At 46.9% G+C, this 23,319-nt stretch overlaps 2 protein-coding genes across 3 annotated transcripts; one reads left to right on the top strand and one right to left on the bottom strand.

Annotated features, from left to right (window-relative positions):
- Positions 1-641: 641 nt before the first annotated feature.
- Positions 642-3,294, top strand: cdkn2a/b (cyclin-dependent kinase inhibitor 2A/B (p15, inhibits CDK4)). 2 transcript variants are annotated; one of them, XM_018735696.2, is made up of 2 exons: positions 642-1,035; positions 3,046-3,294. In XM_018735696.2, the coding sequence occupies exons 1-2, from the start codon at positions 913-915 to the stop codon at positions 3,292-3,294; spliced, it is 372 nt and encodes a 123-aa protein (XP_018591212.2). In that variant the 5' UTR covers positions 642-912. The 2 variants fall into 2 exon arrangements, with proteins under 2 accessions (XP_018591212.2, XP_029114974.1); XM_029259141.1 differs by having other exon boundaries at positions 642-1,039; positions 3,046-3,293.
- Positions 3,295-5,090: 1,796 nt separating this feature from the next.
- On the bottom strand, positions 5,091-22,968 carry mtap (methylthioadenosine phosphorylase). The gene is made up of 8 exons (XM_018736062.2): positions 22,900-22,968; positions 21,642-21,728; positions 21,134-21,192; positions 20,747-20,914; positions 12,433-12,535; positions 11,070-11,309; positions 8,461-8,583; positions 5,091-7,213 (listed from the first exon to the last, which is right to left on the bottom strand). Exons 1-8 carry the CDS (start codon positions 22,915-22,917, stop codon positions 7,175-7,177), a joined length of 837 nt encoding a protein of 278 aa, XP_018591578.1. The 5' UTR covers positions 22,918-22,968; the 3' UTR covers positions 5,091-7,174.
- Between the last annotated feature and the right edge of the window lie 351 nt (positions 22,969-23,319).

Raw genomic sequence — 23,319 nt, 5'->3', positions numbered from 1 at the left:
CACTTTTAATAACTAATTCACTAGGAAATCATATCTATATGGATTAATGGAAAATAAACACCAGTACTACTACTACAGCACTGCTGTCATGATGGGACTTATGTATAAAGTACAGTGTATAAGAGGTAATAATTTATAACTGTTTAAAATTTTCACACAACGTGAGAGTATTTTTACCTCAGATTTTGTTGGTTTGTCACAGAACCGGTACTATCACGTTCGCTTCAGTGCACAGAAGTGTATATACTGTACAAAAACTCTGTTGCACGACTGCTTACCTGATCTTTTTGCTCTTTTTTTTATTTGCGAAAGAACAACGCATGATTCGGACAGTTTTAATTTTATTTTGGGAACTGACCGACAGAATTATCGGCTACTACAAAGCGCGGGTGTGACCCGCAGGCCGCGCTATCGGAACCCGCAGAGACACGGAGCGCCACAGAGCGACAGAGCGCGCGACTCTCCTCGCTTTCCCAACCGTCACTCGTGGAGCGCGCGCAACCTCGCGGGTTTCGCCTCAGCGGCCGCGCGGCGCTGCCCGCCTCGCCGAGCTGCGCAGCTGTGGGGGCTCCCCCCTCCCACCCGTCGCCAATGTCCGGCGCATGCGCACTTACCGTGCGGCGTTTCGCCGGCATCGTCGTTGAGCTCCGCGGAGACGGACGAGTCCGGACACGCTCCTGTGCGCCGCCGCGTCGCGCGTTCCGCGCCCAGCTCTCCCGAGGGAGTATAAAAATAACTCCTGAGTGAAGGAAGGCGAGCGAATGAAAAGTGACGGAAAGGCTGCGAAGGAATCCGCCCGGACGAGTGCAAGTTGAAGTGACTTAGTCGGGCGCCGGGGATGGTTTGTGCTCTACCTGTGCCTGGAGCTGTACCTGCGCCTCTACCTGCGCCTCTACCTGCGCCTCTGCTGGGATGAGCAGCGCGGACGAGCTCGCGTCCGCGGCGGCGGCGGGAGACGCGGAGCGCGTCGCGCAGCTCCTGCAGGATGGAGCTGCCGTGGATGCGGTGAACCGCTTCGGGAGAACACCTCTCCAGGCAGGTGAACGTGACCGGCACCGCCGCGCTCTCCGCGTGACATGATGTCTGCATTCCTACAGTATATAATATATATACAGTATTGTGTATAAATCATGCGTTTTACAACAAGTACCGCGGTACTTCTGCGCACACACACGAGTCATTTACTGTCACAATCTTTCTTGGTCTGGAGACGGAGTGCTAGTAGTGCTACAGGAACGTATGTTACGAGACATGATGATGAAGCCAGACGTAGATATAATAAATTATTATATATAATATATATATATATCTACGTCTGGCTTCATGTAATAATAATAATAAGAAGAAGAAATAATAATAATAATAATAATAATAATAATAGTAAAAAAGGATTTGTGGTTCGCTTTGCTTTTCGTGAAATCCAGCGCAGCCCGTGCATCCATGTTTTTGCTTGATTAATTGCCATTTAATTTATTTTGTTATTTTTATTTACCCGGCGACGCCTCTCTCTCTCTGTCCACCGCTTCGTCCGAAGCAGAAATTTCGCTCGTTTTTCAGCATGTTTGTTTGTAACGAGCGGACCATTTTATCCAGTTCTTCCATTCGTCGTTGTAGGAGTTTTATTATTTATTATTGTGTCTTTTTTTTTAATGATTTTACCTTTCCGTAGATGAGCCATAAAGTGCGAATTTCACGCTCAGTCGAAATTCATTGTGTCCGCACATCGCGACCTTTGTTACTTATTAAACACTCTGTTTTAATATTCTCATCACCTTCTTCTGCGTGTAGAGAAATTTACAGTAATAGTTTTCCATCAATACCAAACCATTTAATTTTTCGATTAAATGAGGTGAGATACTTATTATTGCCATTCTATGCAATACATTGAATATTGTTTATCTTTGAAGATATACTTATAGAATAGAATAATACAGAATAGGAATTATATAGGAATAAGATAGGAATATAGAATAGAAAAATATAACCTATAGAATACAATCATAATACTAAACATCTTCATACAGGACAGATTGCTTTGACACTTTCATCTACCTTTTCAAAGATTAACTTTTTTTTTTATTGTAATAAGAAATGGCATTTAAAAGAATCAAGATCCTAAAGAATAAAAATAAATGAGCCTCTTTATTCAATATTTATTGTTATATAGCCATATAACGTTGTTTGTGTTCATATTTTGAATGTTGAACACGTATTGCAATGGTTCAAAATCATCACTTTCTTTAATGTATCCTTTAATGTAATATTTTACCTTTTGGTTTTCTGTAATAGAAGCAGAAATTACACAGATTATTTATGTATCTTAATAATGCCCTAGTCTTATAATATTTCAGTGCAGCAATGGTGACCTTGACTTTGGTTCTGTATGTTTTCTAAACTGATTGATGGGAATAAACTGATTTTAAGATATTGATTTTATCAAAGATATCATGTTGGGAAATCATTGTTTATGGATGTTTTTTAAACTGTTTATGAGAGTTTAATTCCATATCATGACAGAGAGTCACTCTCTGCACATGCTTTCTAATTAATGGGTTAATAGGAATAAACAGGACAATGGGGAGCCAGTTTTTGTTCATGTTTTCTAAATTGGCTAGTAGGAATAAATAGATTTTGAAAATGTCATGATGGTGGGGAAGGCAGTTTTAATGCACGTTTCCCAAACTGCTTAATAAGGACAGTGATTTTAAGTGATTTTGAACTCACAAGTCATGATGGTGGGGAGTCATTATTTATTGATATTTTCTAAACTGATTAATAGGATTTTTTGATGGGGAGTCATTGTGTTTCTGCATGTGTTTTCAACTGGTTCATAAGAGTAAAGTGACTTTTAAAATGATTTCCTTGCACAAGTCACGATGACTCAGCCTTTATTAACGGGTTCCCAACTGGTTGCTGGGAATGAACTGAATTTGAAATGTTGATTTCATTCCGCACACCATAGGGATGGAAGCCAACCTTTAGGCATGTTTTCTGAACCGACTGAAAGAAATGAACCTGATGTAAGATGTGGACTTGATCCTACAGGTGATGATGATGGGGAGTACGGCAGTGGCGCGGTTGCTGCTCGACCACGGGGCGAACCCCGAGGTGCAGGACAGCACCGGGAGTTCACCTCTGCACGACGCTGCCAGAGAGGGCTTCCTGGAGACGGTACAGCTCCTGTGCTCCTTCCAGGCAAACCCTCACGTCCGGGACATGTGGAATCGGCGGCCCATCGACCTGGCCACGGAAAAGGGGCACCGTGAAGTCATGGCTTTTCTACAGTCCTTGTGATGAAACATTGATTTTTATTTATTATGATAATTGTGTATTACCTTTGAAGTGATTGGCAAGGTAATTTATACAGACTCATTAGTGTTTTTTGTCTTATAAAATGTTTATTTATGACTTTTTAATTTCCTTAATGATTTTATTGTCCTAAACGGTTTTATATATTGCACTCTTTATTTGTTATCAGTTTGATGATATAATTTAGTAAGTTTTCATTTATCAAAAGAGTATGTTTTATATTATTTTAACGTCAACCATGGACACGATTTACCACTGGGTGGTAAATGAAGCCAGTTTTTGAAATTTATAGTTAAATTTATTACGATACTGGCGTTGTGTTTAAGAAAATACTGGTTTGGCAAAGTTTTATTTAATCTGAGCAATAAAGATAAAAAACCGTAAAATGGGCTGCTTTTCACTGGAAGTGGTGCTTAGAGAGGACACCAACAGCAGTCACATTTCTTATGATTAAAGTGTGAGATCTGAGAAGGTTTTTAACCATCACTTTTGATTTATTGTGCCGGATTATAAATCTTTAATTTTCTTTTTCACTCCACACTGAAATGCTGAAGTCATAAACACAGACCACTGCAGGCCAGTGGTTGTCTTTGAATGCACAGATGAAATGAACAGGACTATAACTGACAATTAATATAATATGTTCCAAATATCAGAATAAAAGATAAGCTTTATAGATGCTTGTCTCACATGACTGAAAACAGCAAAGGGAGGCAAAGGTTTGCAATATTAAAGGTCCGGAGAGGGACGTAACTTTTGTACCTTTGAACACATTGTAGAAGATTACTGTATCACCTGAAGGCTGTAAACCGGGAAGAAATTGTAAATTATGAATAACAACGATAAAGTATTTTTTAAATTGAGCCATAGCTATCCATCAGCTCAAAGTATTTGTATCACACTTGTATTATTTAGAAAATTTAACACTTGGCTAGAACTCAAGACTTTAATAAGAAATTGCATAAAAAGCGGTCTGATCCACTTCCTGACACTTAAAAGTTGATTAGGGTTCATTATGTAACCTATAATATATATTATCTCTGGTGAGACTATTATCCAGTATTTGCTCATGGGAAATACCTCTTGTATGAATGACTATTATGATCTACAGTGTATTTTACATCAGATGAAGGTAAATAAATGCCACTTACGCTATAGAATTCTATAGCCTCGCTGAGTATCTGTAAGGAGAAGAAAATGACTATAGTTGCCATTATTTAGCATAAGAAATACATGCAAATGACCAACCTATATCTTGGTAACATTCGGGACAGGACCTAGATGTTGATGCTACGTGTAGCTGGTATCTGTTTGTTCAGGTGTGCATTGTAAGCCTCCCATGACCACACGATGTCAAAGAACTCTACACTGTAAATGTCTACATTCTGTCTACTGTCAAAATGTCTGTCCTTAAATTTTCAGTTTATCAGTAAAGACTTGAGTGCCTGCAGCACCAAGGTTCTGGTTTTGGTTGTGAACCGACGCCTCTTCCGTATGCTTTTGGCTTTCATGTTCTCCCCATGTTTGTGCACGTTTCCTCCCGCAGTCTGGAAACGTGTTTCAGGGGAACGGGCAATTCTAAATGTTCAGTATTGTGTGTGGTTGCCCTATGATGGACTGGCCCAGGGTGTACCCTGCCTCACATGCTTGCTGGATAGACTCTGCACCACGGTGGCCCTGTACCAAACAAGTGGTTTTTGAAAATAGAAGATTACAAAAGGATTTCAAAATGCATAAACAGTGTGAAAAGCATCTCAACAGCAAACACATAACCAATATAGTCCTCGTTTGCTATTTATTTATTTATTTTGCTTTACACGTCACCTCTCAGATGCTGCAACATGAAACGAAGGGCTCACTACTGACCTCCGCTGTTGGTAAGGAAGTGCAGTAAACCGTGTCCTTTGTTGAGGGTAAACACGATGAGCCTGGCGTGCAACGCCCACCTTTTCGGCCTTATCTCCGGGTTCCAGACCAGCAGATTGCCGACTAATAACTTTCGGATGGCTTTCCAGAATGGTACATTCCACAGAGAAAACTGTGACTCATTGCCATGGAAACCAAACCCACACTGCCTGCTGAAGTTACAATCATTTCATGCAATACAGCGATAATCATGAATCTGACAGAAAATGCAATTGTTTAAAAAAAAAAAAAAAAAAGAAAAACTGACCAAAAAAACCGAAAAACACTGAGAATTTGCCAACCAATGAGGTGACAGTACAGCACCGGAACCGAGTTGAAATGTAATAAATTCGTACGATATGTTCGTAAACGCACCGTTTTCACGCACAAATATGTCAAAGTAGCTGAGCCGGGGTGAACCGTCAGTATGGAATGCGTTCAGTATCAACATGAATCGCCCGGAAAAGACAAAAACGAAAAGACTTCATAGTTTGGCTCAATCATAGGTAACATACTGCAAAACCACCTGAACCGGATTCTTCAGTTAAGTCATGCAGGAGGCGGTACGGAGGACACAACGCTCGTATTTACGTGCTTAAAGACAGATTGGAACACATGCGCTCAGGATAGTCCACAATAAAATCGGAAAATGTAATACCATTAATTGGAGCTCAGTGGCTCATAAACTGGGCTTCCTGGTATAATTTACATGACACAACCGGTAACCGAATTCTCTTTTACATGCTGACGTGGCCTGAAGGCCGGCATTCTGATGGTGGAGTTCCACACATATATTTACATTTATTCATTTAGCTGCTGCTTTTCTGCAAAGCAACTCATAACACAAAGCTACATAGTTTTTTACCCATTTACACAGCTGGGTAATTTTACTGCAGCTATTTAAAGTAAGGTACCTCGATCAAGGGTACCAGAGCTGGAGGTGAGTAAGTTCTTTTTTAAGAAATTAACGTAGACGTTCACAGGAATTTAGCAGCCATTCGGTTTGAAGAAAAACTCACGAATGCACAAACGACAAACCCAAGAGATGAGTTGTTCGCCGGGATGATGACGCTGCTCACTTCATTAGAAATAAAACTGGAAACATTTTATTCAGTCGCCACAGATGATCTGTTTGTATTTGGAACAAGAAGCGCTATCCAACTATAACACCTTTCCTTGGAATGAAAGCCGTAAACTTCCCCCCAACACTGACAACAATCACCACTTATTAGAAAATGGAAAAAAAAAATACTGAGAATTAAAAAAAGGTAGTAACAAAAAATCCAGGTGCAAAAGAATAAAAAATACTGAATCAAAACTGATCTCATAGAGTGGTTACAGTCTGAATTTGAAAGGAAACGAAGCCCTCGTGTCGGAAACACTTATCACAGACTGGCTGAACTGGACACGAACACATTCCGAATAAATGGAAAAAATGTAAACCTTAGTTTCTCACCGTCTGCATAGTTTTTTTTTTTTTTTTTTTTTTTTTTTAAATGGTGAATATGAGGTAAATTAGTCGCAAAAGGCCACTCAGTTTAAAAACATGCCAAGAGCAACAAAACACAGCAAAAGTTCACTGCAGAAAAAGTACTTGTGCGACGATCACCACGCGGCAAGTTTGTTCTTATTTCCGGTGGGATGATTTTCACAGTACAGATCATGTAATTTTTTTTCTTTTTTTTAATTACAGACCCAATCAGGTGACAACAGAGATAACGCAACAGCACATACAGTTTAAACTTGACCAAAACTAAGGAGACTCAGAGGACACTCAGACGTGCTGGGATTGTACATGAAGGTATGGGCCTCCAACAGAGAGGTGGGAGGCAACTGGGTCGAGCAAAGAAAAGCAGGGTGTGGCGTTTTAAATCGCTAAACAAATGGCAGGAGTGGTGCGGGGCGTTTGCGCTGGTCCGCTGGTTGCTGGGAAGGCGTTTGGAGGAAATCCTCGTGGTCTTCAGTGCTTGGGAAGCATCACGGAGGACTGAGCTGTAAACTGAACGAAAAATATGGTTTATTTATCAGAACGCAACAAAGCAGCATGTTCTTTGTGCTGACGAGAACAAGGAAGAAGCACGCATTTCGCTCGTAGTGCGACTCCCTCAAAGCCCAGCATCACAGCGGTTCTGAGCACAGTACGGTACGCAAACACAGTACGCAATAATTGAGCAAACAGGAGACCATGGGAGAAGAGCAGCCCAAAGAGATGTGTTCTGAGAACCTTCTTCAGTATTGAGAAGGATTCAGCAGCTCCGAGTGACAGAGGGAGGGCATTCCAGCACATCGGAGCCAAAACCAAAAACCGTTGTGTCTATTTAAACTTGACTGATAATGTTCGCTATTTATAGAGTAGCATGAATTATAAGCAGTTAGGTGTTTATCTGAGAATGAATGTGCCAACCTCACTACATTGGCCTGCTGGTGGGAAAGCAGCCTGTCGTTTCCACTGGTAAAACAATAAAACGTAACGGACATTGCAGCACCACCCACTGCGTGGGCAGCAACCAAAGCACCGTGCCTCTGAGCCACGCTTGTCTGGAATCATCCGCTGTGTTATTAACACAGGCGTCTCTGGGTAGTTACACCTCAGCATCCTTTCTGAATATTTAATCACTTTTGCATGTAACCCTTCCTGTAGTAAAAACTCAAGAATGTTTGTTTAGACAGCAGCTGGTGTAGCAATTAAGGGCACGAATTTATAAAGAGAAGGGCGCCGGTTTGAGTCCCGTTCAGCCTTACTGTTAGCAAGCTGTAGTAATCACGCGAGAGACGTTTACCATAAACTGCTACAGTAAAAACTGCAGTTGGGTAAATGTCGGTCACTTTGGATAAAAGCATCAAAGCAAAAAAAAAAAAAGAATATATGTACCAAACTTATCAAAAATAATTCCTTATTAAACCCCATATATTCCTTACTTTAATAAGGATACACTATTAATAATAATAACTATTCATTTAGCTGATGCTTTTCTCCAAAGCCACTTACAACGTTAGCTTCATACCCTAATTATTTGGATACTAATGAATACCTTGGACACATATTTCAACCAATGGATCGTCTGGACACTTATTGGGGTGGTTCACGGATGAGAACCTGGGTCTTTTGCTATCAAAGTGGCAGCCGTGACCACAGAGCCACCCGCTGCCCCCATAATGTCTGCTTTTATTTCATTAGTGATGCGAACGATGTGAGAAGACAGCAGGTTACGGAAGCACTGAGAAACTGCCATCAGGGACACTTACTTTCAGGTTTTTTATGGTCTCAGACCAGTCCATCTTGCCAATCTGGGGGATGGCGGTAAGCAGGATGCTGCTGGCCTTATTTGCGTTCTCCTTCATCGTCTTCAGCACGTTGTCAACGCAAACCTGTGACGATGAGCAAAATTTCAGCTTCCACCACCCAGAGTGTCAACACTCAGGTGCGGCGTTGCAGTTCTGGTTGCCACTGGTAAAGCCGCACCGCCGTGATAGTTTCCCTACCCCTGAGACCTTTATTGTGGGTGCAATGGATGCAATAAGAGGGTCAAAAGACATCCAAAAGGACAATATTGGAAAGGCGCTTCCAAAGGCCACCGATAAAAGTAGCGTGCTGACAGAACGGCAAATGAGCGTAAAAACGAGCAGTTCTCGTATGCCCACATGACCCAGGCACCGCCGCAGGCCATCGGGCGTTGCGCTAACACAAAGTGCACTTCAAGACCAACAACATATTTTCTGGAACGGAGATCGCCAGAACCAGTTTTTCACACCACACCGTTTACTTTCACTTTCATTTTGAAGAAATCGCTGCATTTACCGTCTCCCAGCAACCTCTGGGAGAGCCTGAATGCCAGTCCGAGGAGTCCCTGGCGTGAGCTCTTTGGATTTGTATACTGGGGCCTTCAGGTGTTGGTCCGGTGGGAAAAAAGATCACATTAGAGGTGTACAATGAGCTCCATCAGTGGGCAAACTGAAACATGTGGACATCAGTCATCAGTCAGCTGAAGAAATCACTGGAAGTACATGTTGCAAAATGACAAACCCTTTGAGTGATAACTGGAGTGTGTGTGTGTGCGCGTGTGTGTGTGCGTGTGTGTGTGTGCGAGAGAGAGAGAGAGTTATTGGATGATCTTGGAAGCAGTGATGGAGCACACACTCTTACTGGGGAGGAAAACAGGAGTGAGATGGCTGCGGCTTTCTGCTGACAACACGGTGCATGTGGAGGTTCCCAAGGAGCCCAGTCTTGCTGCAGTGCACACTGGGAAAAAAGCGACAGAGCAGGATGTGTGGGAGAAACCGGTCCCGCTGCTATTGGTTGAGCTCTGGAGGTCGACTCGCGGTGAGTCAGCCTTGGCCTCTGCTGGCGCGCTCGTTCCGGGCACAGGAGGGGCGGAAGGATGTGGTGGCCTGTGCAGTTTGCATGTGTGTGTGTGGGTGGATGTGTGTGTGGGTGTCGTGATGGGGGGGCAGCCAGGGGTCAGCTGCAGGAACCTCGAGGCGATGCTGCCGAATGGGTGCCGTCCCCTGAACACAGTAAACTCACTGTGCGTAGCTACGCAGAGATGACTTGTCCGTTGATGCATACGGGACACACGTACACACACACACGCGTTGCTTGGGAAAGTGAAACCCTCCCTAGAAGAACATTCTGGAGCAAAACTTCGACTTCTTGTCTCGATCGCAAAGTTTTGTCGTTCGCCATTTTTGGAAATTGGACCACTACGAAATGACGCAGAGCGGGGAAAAGGACGATGGCCGATTTCACGCGCTGTCGTTGCGCAACGTCGGAGCTGCGGTGCCACATAACGCACCGGCTCTGACTCACTGCTGTCCGCAGTAAGCAAAGGCTTTCGCCGTCACCTGTTACGCCCCGCAAGTGTCGGGAGGGAATATCCTCACTTCACAGCCACGGGAATAAAACAACATCACAAGACACTAAACAAATAGAGCAGCACGGTTCAGAGTTAAGTACACAGCACTTACGAGACAGTAAACAGAGCAGTGAAAAAGGGAATCGACTCTTGCTTTCGATCTCACTCTATTCTGGTTTATTCTGGAGGACTGCGGCTCACGTGAGAAGCACCACGGAGAAGATACTCGAGCCTTCTTTCCTCTATTCTTGGCGAAACATTTTCCCGAAATGACTGTTTAAAGACAGATTTACCGCCCACCCCTAAACCCACAGCAAAACTACAAATTGTGAAAGAAGGGAAACAAAAGAATGATAAACAGAAAATACTAGTAACGATACTTGGATGTATTTGGAGAGACACTAAAGCAGAGAAAGGAAAAGGAAAAGGAAGGAGGAGAAGAAGAACGGGCTGGTGGGCGATGGGGACAGGATGGAGTAAAGGAATGACCAACAGTACTTGGGATAATATATAAAAAGTAAGGGCTGAAACACAGAAAGTATAAGAGACATTCCAGTTTTCTAGAAAACATGTATAAAAGGGGAAGAAAGGCAAGGACGACCGAGGGATGAGCAAATTCAACGTGCAAACATTGCGACAGTGTGTTATACAGTATGAGTCGACTGGTAAACAGCAGCAGGACACCCCACGCATCTGCGATTAAAATGCAGTGTGTGTACATACACACATACACACAGTATATGAGGGAACTGCTTTTAACATTTCTGTCTCCTGCCTATTAAATTAGCGTGTGACCTTACTAGGTGATAAAATGTGACTGTGGCCTTTTCCCAACCTGGACATCACGTCATAAGCATCACATGCGGAAATTTGACGTTCAACAAATCAGCTTTCAAAGCCTGCTGCTCTGCGGCAGAAAAGCAGGATGAAACCAGAACGAGCGAGAGGGCCTCGATCACGCGTCCCCCCGGCCCCCGAAACTTCACGACGCTCACTGCTCACCGCCTCTTCGTGCTCCTTCCAGCAGTCATAATCCGTCGCCATGGCGATGCTGGCGTAGCACAGCCCCGCCTCCTTGGCGAGGACCACCTCTGGGACAGTGGTCATGTTGATGACGTCCGCCCCCCACTGCCGGAACAGCAGGCTCTCGGCCCTGGTGGAGAAGCGTGGACCCTCAATGGTCAGCATGGTGGCTCGGTTGTGGCACTTCACTCCCAGGCCGCGGGCCACCTCCAGGAGCACCTGCCACGGGGTGAACCAAAAGGCACAAAGTCATCAACTGCATCTTCCTGCACAGAGTAACAGTCTCGAGTTTCAGCTCTGGCGTCTTTTTTTTCCGCTTATTGTTTATGCAAACTGGAACTCAGGACCACCCAAGTTGATCCTTCATCACATATTACACTTATGAATCAAAACTGACCAAATGTCATTTATTCACATGCTTAAACATGCACAAGCAAAAGGGGGAGCGACAACCTGCATACTTTGTTGATCTGCCAAATATACCATGCAGGGTGTCGTCGGCATTGTAGCGCACTCACACGCGGTCAGTGAGCCCTGCTGTACCATAAACCACAAATACCTGCCACAGCCTCAAGCATTCAGGTCACGGCACTGGAGTACAAGGTGCGGCACGGTGCGCAAGCTAACAAGCCGATGCATTCTGTCATTGTGACTGCGGGTTGCTACACCCCAACTGGACCGCTAGGCTCTTCCACATCTGCCCGCTTGGTGGTCCCACGCACAAAAGGTAAAGCATAAAGGTTCTTGGTTCTGGCCTTGTTATTGTGGAACGACCTCCCCCTCCCACTCAGAACTGCTGAATCCCTGTCCACATTTAAAAAGGGTCTTAAACTCACCTCTTCCAGACTCACTTCTCCATTATCTCTTAAGTTCATGTAAGGTATAAATGTTCATGCTCTATAACTTTAAGACGATGCCTGTTAAACAACGGATAAACCTTCACGCAACTACTCCTCTAGTGTAACGTAAATGTTTATACGTATCTCCAAAAAAAGAAAAAAAATACTATGAAGGTGATCGGGAGTCATGGATATTATGATAAAGTTTTATGCAGCTACTAGTGTGATGTACATTGGTTCATATGGTGGAAAGAAACAAACTGACTGCACTTAAGAATCACACATCTGCATCTAAGTGTCTCTTTCTGCTAATAAAATGAACACATTGTATTTTCTATGAGATGTTCATCGCTTTGGAGAACAGCGTCTGCTAAATGAATACATGTACATGGATAAATGTAATGCTGGGGGAACCAGTCCAGCTCCCAGGCCAGTTCCAGAGGGAAACGCAACCCTCACACATGCTGGCGGACCTCTGCCGCTCTGCCAGAAGGACCACCCACCTCTCTGGTTTTGCCACAGAAGGGCTCGGCCATCGGGATGTGGCACACCCCGGGTGGGCTGCTGGGGCCGCCGTCATAGAAGGTCTGATGCCTCTTTGTGGTCCTGGGGTGGAGAAAGTAAACCAACAAACAAACATGTAGAAAAGGCAAACCCAATTCCCAGGCCAGTGGCAGGCGGTCCCACCCAGAACCAAACAAAACACCGGTTCACATCAGGGACAAAGTGGCCTGAAACACGATCGCCACGGGCTGGCAGCTGGAATCACCGCCGTGGCACGTTTTCCCACAACCGTTCCTGAAATCACTAATATAAAGACTTCGCAAAGAGATATTAAATTTAATGAGATGTACAAAAGTTTTTTTTTTTTTTAAAAAAAAAAAAAAAAAGAAAAGGAGTAAATGGGAATGAACAAGTGAGTCTTGCAGGGCTGCGCTGAGAACATCTGGACTGCGGCGGGTTGCATTTTGGCATTTGGAGCCGGAGGAGCCGCACTTCAGACAAGGATATAAACGGAGCAAAGTCCGTCAACAAAGTGGACAAAGAGCACTTATGGTACTACTGTGTGCTCTGAAGAAATAAACACAAAATAATGTACCTGAAGGGACATTTTCTTAAAAAGAGAATAAAGTCCCAAGGAAGAAGTTACTTATTAGTTTAACTTCCTGCAATTTTTACCCATTTATACAGCTGGGTAATTTTTACTGCATCCGTTCAGGGTCCTCGATCAAGGCCATTACACCGGAACCTGGGGTGCACATCCTAAATTACGCGAGCAACAAAATTCACAACTAACCCCTGCAAATGACTAATGACATTTTGAAAGGCGCTATGAAGGGTATGTAGTACTACTGGTTCCCTGGGGCAAAACATTGCCTGTAATTTCCACATATAGTGCAATAAGATTAATAAGTATTTGCTTAAACAAAGAGATAAGGCCACTGTGTGTCTGGATTACAATAAGCAAATGTACGGCGGATCTGCAGCGAACGCGTCGCCAAGCCCGGTGCACGTCTTCCCCGAAACAGCGTCAAGCACTCGAGGTCGTATGAAACGGGACTCGGAACATCTCATCGAACAGCCGTGGCAAAATGTTTTATAACATGTTGAAGATGGTGAAAGATCTCCCAGATTTTCTTCAATAAAACAAAAAAAAAAAAATTTTTAAATTAACCGTACCACTCGTTGCCATGGCAACGGCGACAGCACCAATTAAAGCCTGTCTAGGAGTCCACAAAGCCCGGCAGGAAGTTTCCGAGCAGCCCGGCTCCTCCCCCCCCCCACCCTGATTCGCATTGCCGGGTGGAGAGATACCTCTCTCCACACCTACACCATTGTCAACATCCCAACCACGCCATTTCCAAAAGTAGCAACAGCTCCACCCAATTAAATTCTTTGCAGAACCTCTTCACAGAAAGCCTTTTTTTTTTTTCCCCCTAGTCCTCGCAATCCTCAGAAATATCTGCAACGAGAACTCGTTACGGGCTGCTCCGTGCGACGAGATCTTCGGCAGAACTTCCGGCCCACAGAGCGAAATGCTATTTTTGCCCACGCGCCACGTGTCAATCTCAGCCGCGCCGACAATACCTAACAATGGGCTCGCTCGTTCGCTCGGGCGAGCAGCGGGTTCCGTTCTGCCTGGCACTCATTGCACGAAAGAACCCTTAAGACAGCGGCAGCATCTTGGTGCGGCAGCGAAGGGGAGCGGGACGTCCTTCCACCTCCACGAGCGACGCGTCCCACAGAAACTAAATGAGGACATTTCCCCTCCGCAGTGGGGAACCATTTAGGGCGAGATCCATCTCCAGAGAACTGACGTCAGGAGGTCTGCAGAAAGGTGCTCATTACAGACAGCCCATCCACCCAAACATTATCATCATCATTATTATTATCATTATTATTTCTTTGTGATCATGCCAGGACTAGTACAATATCACACCCTGGGAGTGACACTGGACAGAGGAGCCTGCGATCTGAGGATGACGACACCCTTAGGAGACGTACACTGCTGTACCGTACCATGTAAAAAAAAGAAAAAAAAAAAGGTTCACCTATTAGTCACGAGCAGAACGAAAGCAAAGGCCACAAGATCAAAGGTAAAAATGTATATACACATATATGTCTGTACATACATATATGCATATCAATGTACATATATACGTATATGTATATTTATATATGTAGTATATCTTTATGTATATGTAACCAGCACACAGTGAGACACATGTGTTGGGTTAAGTATCACAAACTTCTCCCCCAAAAGTTAAAGTTGAACTTTGGAGCGGATTCCCTCCGTCAATCAGATTCTGCCAGCAGCGCACGCTGTCGAGCGGCACCGATGTTTCTCGGGCGAGGACAGGGTGGACGTTTTTGCACAACGGCGCTCATTATTGGAGCCGGAGCGCTACGCAGCGGCGTCGCGTCAGTCGCGCTCGACTGTCGAACCGTGTCAAATACGCAGATCCTCCGTCCGAAGGCGAAGTGACGAGGGGGTGACGTGTGACTAAGGACACAGCCCGGTACCCCGGAGGTCACAGGTTCAACTTTGAGAAGGCGCTCTTGTAAGAGCCTTTTACCACACTACTTATCCTACATTTCTCCAGTAAAATACCACGCTGTATCATAACAACAACAAAAATAATAACAATAACAATAATAACAACAATACACTTCATTTAGTGCCTTTAAACACTACTGCGGGGTAAAATAAACAAAAATGTTACAATGAAAAATATGACATTCAAACAGTAAAATAATAACAGAAATAGCTTCTACTAGTGTTGTGGTTAGAGCTACTGCCTTTAGGGCACAAAGGTCGCAGGTTCAAATCCCATCTCTGGCTGCAGTACCCTTGATTGAGGTACTTACCCTAAATTACTCCAGTAAAAATTACCCAGCTGTATAAATGGGTAAATACTTGCAGGTAGATTAACACTGTAAGTCACTTTGGAGAAAAGTATCAGATAAATGTAAGAATAAATATATTAATAAATAATACATATAAATATTAGTAATCATAATAATAGTAATAGCAACATGGATGATGAGGGGCCACTTAAACGTACTATCCTGAAAAACTGGTAAAGACGAGTAAATTGCAGTAAGTCACTGTGGACAAGAAGAACCAGCTGAGCAGCGAACGTCCCCTGAGGAAGTAAGACACAACTCTGCAACGACGACACGTTTCACACTAAGGGCACGCAGTTAACACACCTGACAACACACCATTTTCTGTACGGAAGACACACACATTACCCACAATCCCTGAGGGGGACAGGGGGACACGCGATGCGTCCCTTGGTTTTGCACACTTTCGGTATTTTTCGGACATTCAGAGGTCCGTGAGGTGTCAGAGAGAGGGAACCGGGGAGAGGGGATCTCCCCAATCTCCGGCTCCGCAGAACAGGGACAATCCACTCGAACCCGTGACGCGGCTCCCCGATGGCCCCTCTCACACACGTACTTCCAGGAGTGCAGGGGGCAGCGGGCCGAGGAACTGCACTCAGCACAGCGCCGGTGAGTCACTCGCTGTACCAGCTGTCCCTCCAATTCCTCCCTTTGCTGCTGACTAACTCAGAGGGGGATGAAACCAAAGACAAAATAAAGAAACAGCAGTGCCGGGGGGGGGAGTGACGCGGTATCACACCATCAGCTCGCCCTCCGCAGCTGGACCCGACAAGCCCCGACACGCCCGCGACCCAACTGCCACCGATGCAGACCGGAGGCGGCCGAAGCCCTCCGAGAGACGAGACCGCACCCCCGATCCCGCTCCCACGTGGCGCCCGGCTCACCCTCATTTTCGGCGCATGTTCAGAAGCACCGAAATGAAATGCGGTGCTATTTCAGGCAGTCAAGAGTTGAGAAACTGCGCGCGTTGACAAATATCCCCAAAATCGTACAACTGCAACTGTAATTGTAACGGCGGTTCAAATACATCCTTTGCTGGGGTCACACAGGTCACGGGATGCGAGAACATCCGACCCTGAAAACAAGTGTTGCGGTTCCGCCCACGTGACGTCTGGCGTGCGTCTCCAAGGTGACTCGCAGCGTGACTGGACTAGTAAACATGATGAGCACAGATGAGCTCGGTACACGGTACGGTACACGCACCAGTAGTATGTGGCGCTGATGCGTGCGTGTGTGTCCGTGTCCTTTAAAGGTAGGGTCTTAACAGGGGTCGCCGAGTGGGCAGTAAAAACACGAGCTGTAAGAGCTGTAATCTGTCCATGTTCCAAACAGGGGAGCATTCCACCACACAGGGCGTTTGCGGCTTGAAGGAAACAAGGGGTGGGGGAGGGGGGGAAGGAGTGACGCGGTATCGCGCCATCCGCTCGCCCTCCGCAGCCGGACCCAACAAGCCCCGACGTGCCCGCGGCCCAGCTGCCCGCGATGCAGCCCGGAGGCGGCCGAGGCCCTCCGAGAGAGGAGGACGCACCCCAGATCCCACCCCCGCGTGGCGCCCGGCTCACCCTCTCGCGCCCGAAGATGCGGGCTGGGGAAGGATCACAGGGCAATATTTACCCTCATCTGTATCTGATGTACACGGCGGCGCTTTCCAGGACGTGTGCTCGCCCAGATTTTATTTACATAGAAGAAAAAAGCCGGATTTGGGAGGTGGGGGCGGGGGCGTGGACCAATGGCAGCTGCGTCGCTCTCGGCTCCACACGCTTGGGATGTTTTCTACCGTGTCTTTCTTGCCCTTTAATTAACATTTATTCATTTACCTGAGCCTCTCCACAAAGTGAATTACGTAGGGTAAGTACCTCTTTCAGGGGTACTACGGCTGGAGGTGGGATTTGAACCTGCGACCTTTGGCTCCAGCTACTATAGTAGCAGGTGCCCTTTCGGTGTAACTTTAACCACGTCACAGAGGTACGGTACACTAGAGGTGTTTGCCCCCCCCTCCCCGGGCACCCAGCCGTGCCTCCCTGTTCAGGGACGTCGGTCCTTCAAAGGTGCCGGTCGAAAGTTTGAGCACACCTGCGCACCACTCGGCTCCTACTACAAAAAGACGCCAGAGCTGCTGATGAAAATACAGACCCATTTCTCACACGAGGGGCTCTTCTGCTGCACAAGTTTTTTTACCCCTGACATGGTTATTCCACTTCCATGGTGGGTCGTCTAAGGACAAATACACACTTGGTGTCTCGAACCCAAATGTCTTTTAACCCTCAGCGCCGACAATCCGGCTGTTTTCTCACCAAACTGTGCATTTGACCCCGAAATTTCCGGGAAACAATGGGCACAAAGTAGACAGGGTAAACCTTAATTCGGAGATCCGGTAAAGAACGCCTGGGGTTTTATTGCTGCGGAGCACCTCTCAGTGCGCTCGTCTCAGTGACTTTCGTTTCTTGGTGCCGAAAAGGTCTGCGGGCCAAACGGTGGCCGAAAAAGACAGAGACCAAAGTGCCGAAAGTACGTAAAGTGAGCAAAGGGCAGAAGAAGGTAAACTGAAAAGAGAAACTGAAAGATAAGGCAGATGTCATGTTTTTCATGCAGGAGCCGATTATTTTTTGCCACAAGAAAACAACGAGAACTCGGCGCACTTACACTGGGAATTTGCTCCAGGGGGTCATTTCACGGAGCAAAGTAGCCCAGTTATGTGAAGAATGGGGTAAATAGAGTGCTCTATTAAAGTATGTGAACTCTATAGGTTCATATTTTATAGGTCTATACGTCTATATTTTTACACCTGCACTACTTGTGTGTTTCTACTAAACACGTTTTCCTCTAAAGAAACATGGAATTGGTCATTACACACCTATTAGGTCACATGGGAAACACTGTACCTCGTTTCACCATTTTGTGGTAAAACTGAGGGACACAACGAGTTCACACACTTTCAAGCAGCGCTGTATGTGGGACCAACAGGACAGATGAGCTCAAGCACAGCAGCCCACAGGTTCTCAACATCCCTGAGAGCTGCTGTAGAAGAGCCGGGAACACACGTCCTCCTGTCCGGTCTCCCGACCTGCTCCATCAAACCTCTCCAGATGATCCAGAAAACCATGGTGCCAATTGTGTTTGACCTTTCAAAGAGTTCCCAGGTATCTCCCCTCCTCACCTCACTCCACCGGCTTCCCGTAGCTCCCCATATCAAGTTCAACACTCCACTAACCCCCTACCAGACCATCAGCGGATCTCCTCCCCGATACCTACGAGACCCGATTGCTGGCCGCATCCCACCCAGACTGCTGCGCTCCTCCGCCTCTGCCCGCTCGGCGGTCCCACACAAGGAATCGAAAATCAAAATCCTCAAGATTCTCAAACGTGGCTCCAGTGTGGAGAAATTAGCTCCTTCTGCCCCTCAGAACTGCTGAATCCCTTGCAACATTCAAGAACACTGAAACCCTTTAACCTCCATGTCTCTAACCCCCCATCTGCTCCACAAACCTTCACAAACTATCCGGAAGGGGGAACCAATGAAAAAAGCGGAATAGCTGCGCTCTCGTTTCCCCTCCCGGGGTCTGCAATGCCTTCGCAAAACAAGAAACGTTTGAGCGCAACAACAGCATCGTATCATCACAGGAACATGTAAAAGGGAAGTGAAAAGAAAAAAAACAAGCAAACAAACAACAACAAAAAAAAAAAACAGGAAATATAAATGAAGCGAGGGAGGATGTTTAAAATAGAGCGTTTGTGAGCCCGTTATAGAATAAAATGAGGGAGACGAACACCTGGCGGGGGGCGGCACGCTCTTCCCCAATAATCGTCCTGGGACAGAAGAGCGGAGCGTGGAAACTGGCGCAGGAAGACTAAAAAAAGGGGCTGAGAACGGCGGCAATAGGCGAACAGGCGGCTTTGACTTCCCGCCAATGAAAAGGAGCGAAGAGGGAGGAAGAAAATTCGCAGGATCGGCGCCCCCCGCAGGTGAGAGCAACGAGGCCTCGGCCAACCTGCCGCGCAGAGCTGGACGCACCCAGGGGACGCACTGCGCCTCCCGGTGGCGCCAGATGCAAACACACATCGTGTGGGCAGCATGCAGTGTATGGTACGGTACACTGTACAACATGGTACATTACCCCAGACAATGTCCTGAGCTGGAGAAAGAATAATAATAACAACAACAACAACAACAACGTACAACATTTTCTAACCATTATAACAATACACTTCATAATAACAAATAATTAAATGTGTGACTTATGGTCCATCATCCATAAGCACTTGTCCAGTGGAGGGTCAAGGTGGTCCAGCACCTATCCTGGAAGCATAGGGTATGAGGCAGGGTGCACCCTGGGCAGGATGTCATAGCTTCACAAGACGATTGCACACACACACACACACACACACACACACACACTCGTTTACTCACACTCACGAAACACACGCACAGAGGGCAACAAGTTGCCAGTTTACCTGAAACACATGGCTTTGGACTGTGGGAGGCAACAGGAGCATCGGGAAGAAGACCCACGGAAACTCCACACAGACTGAATTGGATTCGACCCCGCAACCAAAGGCACAGGCCAAGCGCTGTGCCACCGCGACGCCCTGTATTTCTTAGCCCCATCAAACAATATTTTGCAATTGCGTTACAGTTCCTCCTACACCCTGTGCACTCTGGGAAATATGGCGGAGCAGCAGATTGTTCACGTTAAAGCTCAAGTGCAGCTTGGGTCGGACAGCTGGTAGTGTACTAGTTAGAACTGCAGCCTTTGGACCCCAAGATCGCAGGTTTGATTCCCCGAGAAAAGCAGCAGCTAAATGAGCAAATGTAAAGTGCGACCAGATGTCGACATCCTGAATTCGGTGCGGCAGCTGAGCCCCGTCAAAGCGGACGGTTTTGGGAACAGTCCTGCGAAAAAAAAAAATAGGAAGGGAAATGCAGAGAGGACGCTAGCAAAGACCTCCCCCTCCCCCACCGCAGGCAACAATGGCTTCTTTCACCTGCGCTTCTAGGCATCGCTGCAGAGCCGCATTTGCATGTAGCTGTAACAGGACTGCGGTGCCCATGAGAGATGACCGCGCACCAAACCGCAGCACCCTCCGACACGTCCGGACTCTGCCCTATTACTCATTACAAAGACATCCCTTCCGCTGCGATTTCTGGCAATATTAGTATGAGAATGCGCATAACGAAGGCCATCGTCCAAGTGCGCTACAGTAAAACCACAGGGTGAGAACACTTTCCAGGGAAGGGATCGCTTGATAAACGCCTTGGAGATGCAGGCCATCCTCACGGCAACGGAATGTGCATCAAAGCAAAAGTGACTCAAAAGCCAGGACCGCATCCCAAAACTCTCGTGCCGTGGATTGGTCCGGATGAAAGAGATGGACCGATGCGGGTAGAGGTACAGGATCCGCACCACGTACCTGTCGATGAATTGGTCCACCAGGACGATGTCGCCAGGCTGGATGTCCTCCCGCAGGGACCCGCAGGCCGTGGTGACCAGCAGGTGTGTGCAGCCCTCCTCCTTCAGCGCCCAGATGTTGGCCCGGTAGTTGACGTTCGACGGCATTATCGTGTGCTGCCGGCCGTGCCTTGATCGAGGGGTACGTGCGAAAACATACAAAATATGACATAATACATAAGGAATACACCAACAGTACTTGTTTGATCAGTTTTGATCATGATCACTTTGACAGCCCAAGTTGAGCAGTACCTCTTACCGCCGACAGGGGGCGGTGTCGTGCACAAAATTGTCTCGACTCAATTTCAGTTCTACTTCCTGGTACGTTCTCTGTCTTTTTTCGAATTACCTTGCAAGAAGGACGCATTCGACATTCTTTATCTTCCCCACAATGAGTGCGTCGGAAGGCTGAGACAAAGCAGAGAGAAGAGGGTGAACATCCGACGCCGCAAAGCACTTCGCAACGCATGCTGGGCGATCGAGACGCGTCACGGCGTCTCTGCTGCGTGACCTTTTTTTATTTATTTATTTGTTTTAGTCAAGTCTCTTTGCTCACGAAACCCTCCACCTGCATTCCGGATTCTGCTACCCTAACAAACTGCACACTGCGGAAGCGTCGGAACAAACGTCTATTGTTTCCAGGCCCCGCGTGTTCAGACACACCCACTGGCTGGTTCTTCTTCAAGAGGGCGGATAGCGACGGTGAACATTACGAACGTTATTTCCCATTCAGTCTCGCCACTTTATCTGGGGAACCGCAGAATCCCACATCTCTTCCCGTACGCTGAAGAACCATCTCAGCCATCCCAGGAACGTCAGCGCTTGGCATCCGTCCTCTAGCTATTGGGGTCACCAACCTTTCCGTACGGAGTGTCCACGTACTTCTCTACCCTTCCTTCCAGGATGTCCGGATCGTCAAGTCCGGACCCTCCGATGATGCCGATCTAGACAGTCGGGGAAAAACAAACCAAACACGTTGAGCTCATCGCGGGCAAAGGGCATCACGGGTGAACGTGGGGGGAGGGGAAACGGGCAGGTGTCGCGCTGGGCCTTTTTGACCAGCGCTCAACTCCTTCTCTTGAGGATCGTTCCAGATAAACGTCCAGGTGCGGGTCACGGTCCTAGCGCCGGAGAGAGGCTCGAACCCTTTCCTTCGAAGGCCGTCCCTGTGTTTCAAGCCGAGGATGATGCTCGGTGACCGCAGTAAAGTGCTTCACCAAAGTAAGGTAACTGCGGATGAAACGCACACCCAGCACCAGGAGAGAGGAGAACTGGCTGGTCCTGTCACACAACTGGGAATAACGAGGTATAACAGAGTAATACCGGGCGTCATACCACAGTAACCAAATGTAATGCGGTGTATCAGGGTACAACCAGGTACGTATACCGTGATTACTAGAGTACAAGAAGCACAACCTCTGCAACAACTCCACTCACATGGGCCACATTATTTGTCACATTAGGAAGGCAACTTGTTTCAAAAATTGTGGGAAAAAAACATGAACTATGGGACAGGCAGTGGCTGCACTGACTGGGCTACAAACCCGCGTTTCCCTGAGTTTCACGTTTACACACACACAAAAAAAAAAAAAAACACGAATTATAAAAATGTTTCTTCTCTCAAGCATTTAACAAGCTGTTATTTCGTGGATTTTACGCGATATTACAAAACAAACGCGGCTTTAAGGAGCGAGCGCGCGGCCCGAGCGGAAGTAACGAGTCGGTGTCGCGTGTCCCTCGCGCGCACCGTTAGTTCCGCCAAGCGCCGCGAACGTTCCCGCTGCTTAACATCATGAACGGCGAATTACAGTTACGCCGTGACGTGCACGTGCGCCGGAAGGTTTGCCCCCCCAGCCCTCCGTGCGCGAGCTCCGCTGCTAAAGTCTTTGGGGACCGGAAAGCGGTGCGCGCGCGGTTCGCGGATCCGCCACGGCCCTTGGGCGCTCGGCCTATGCGTCGTCTCGCGCGGGGCCCCGCAGCCGTCCTCGCTACGGCAGCGGATCCCTGGCGGCCGCCGTCCGCGTGCAGCGCGCGCGGCAGGACACGAGTGTCGCGTTCGATCCCCCGCGGAACCGAACCGAACCGAGCGGAGCACGTGGTCGGTTCGGTCGGTACCTTGAGCTGCGCGGCCATGATGTTGTTGCAGAGCTTCCTGCGGGCGTGGCGAACCCCCTCCAACACACCCCCCTCCCACACCCACACACACACACACACACACACACACACAGAGAAAACAAGATGCCTACCTCGAAACAACAGCAAATGTTACTGTAAACAGATCAATCGTGGTCTCCCACACTGGATACATTGTTATTCCTCCCGTTGTCACCCAATGATTCACAATGAACGTTTTTCACCAGCAGTGTGAAACTGAACTCTTGAGTAAGAAAAAGTAACGCGCACGTGACGTGTGCGACATACCGCTGAGACCCAGTAGAAATTGTACTTGAATGTTGAGAACTGTAAGATTTCTTTGATGTTGCCGAAGCTCCAGCCAAACATGAGTGCAGTACAATGTTCCCTTAAGGACAGTTT

The sequence above is a fragment of the Scleropages formosus genome, chromosome 16 (genome assembly GCF_900964775.1).
Source record: "Scleropages formosus chromosome 16, fSclFor1.1, whole genome shotgun sequence".
NCBI lineage: Eukaryota > Metazoa > Chordata > Actinopteri > Osteoglossiformes > Osteoglossidae > Scleropages > Scleropages formosus.
This window is presented reverse-complemented; position numbering and strand designations above follow the sequence as displayed.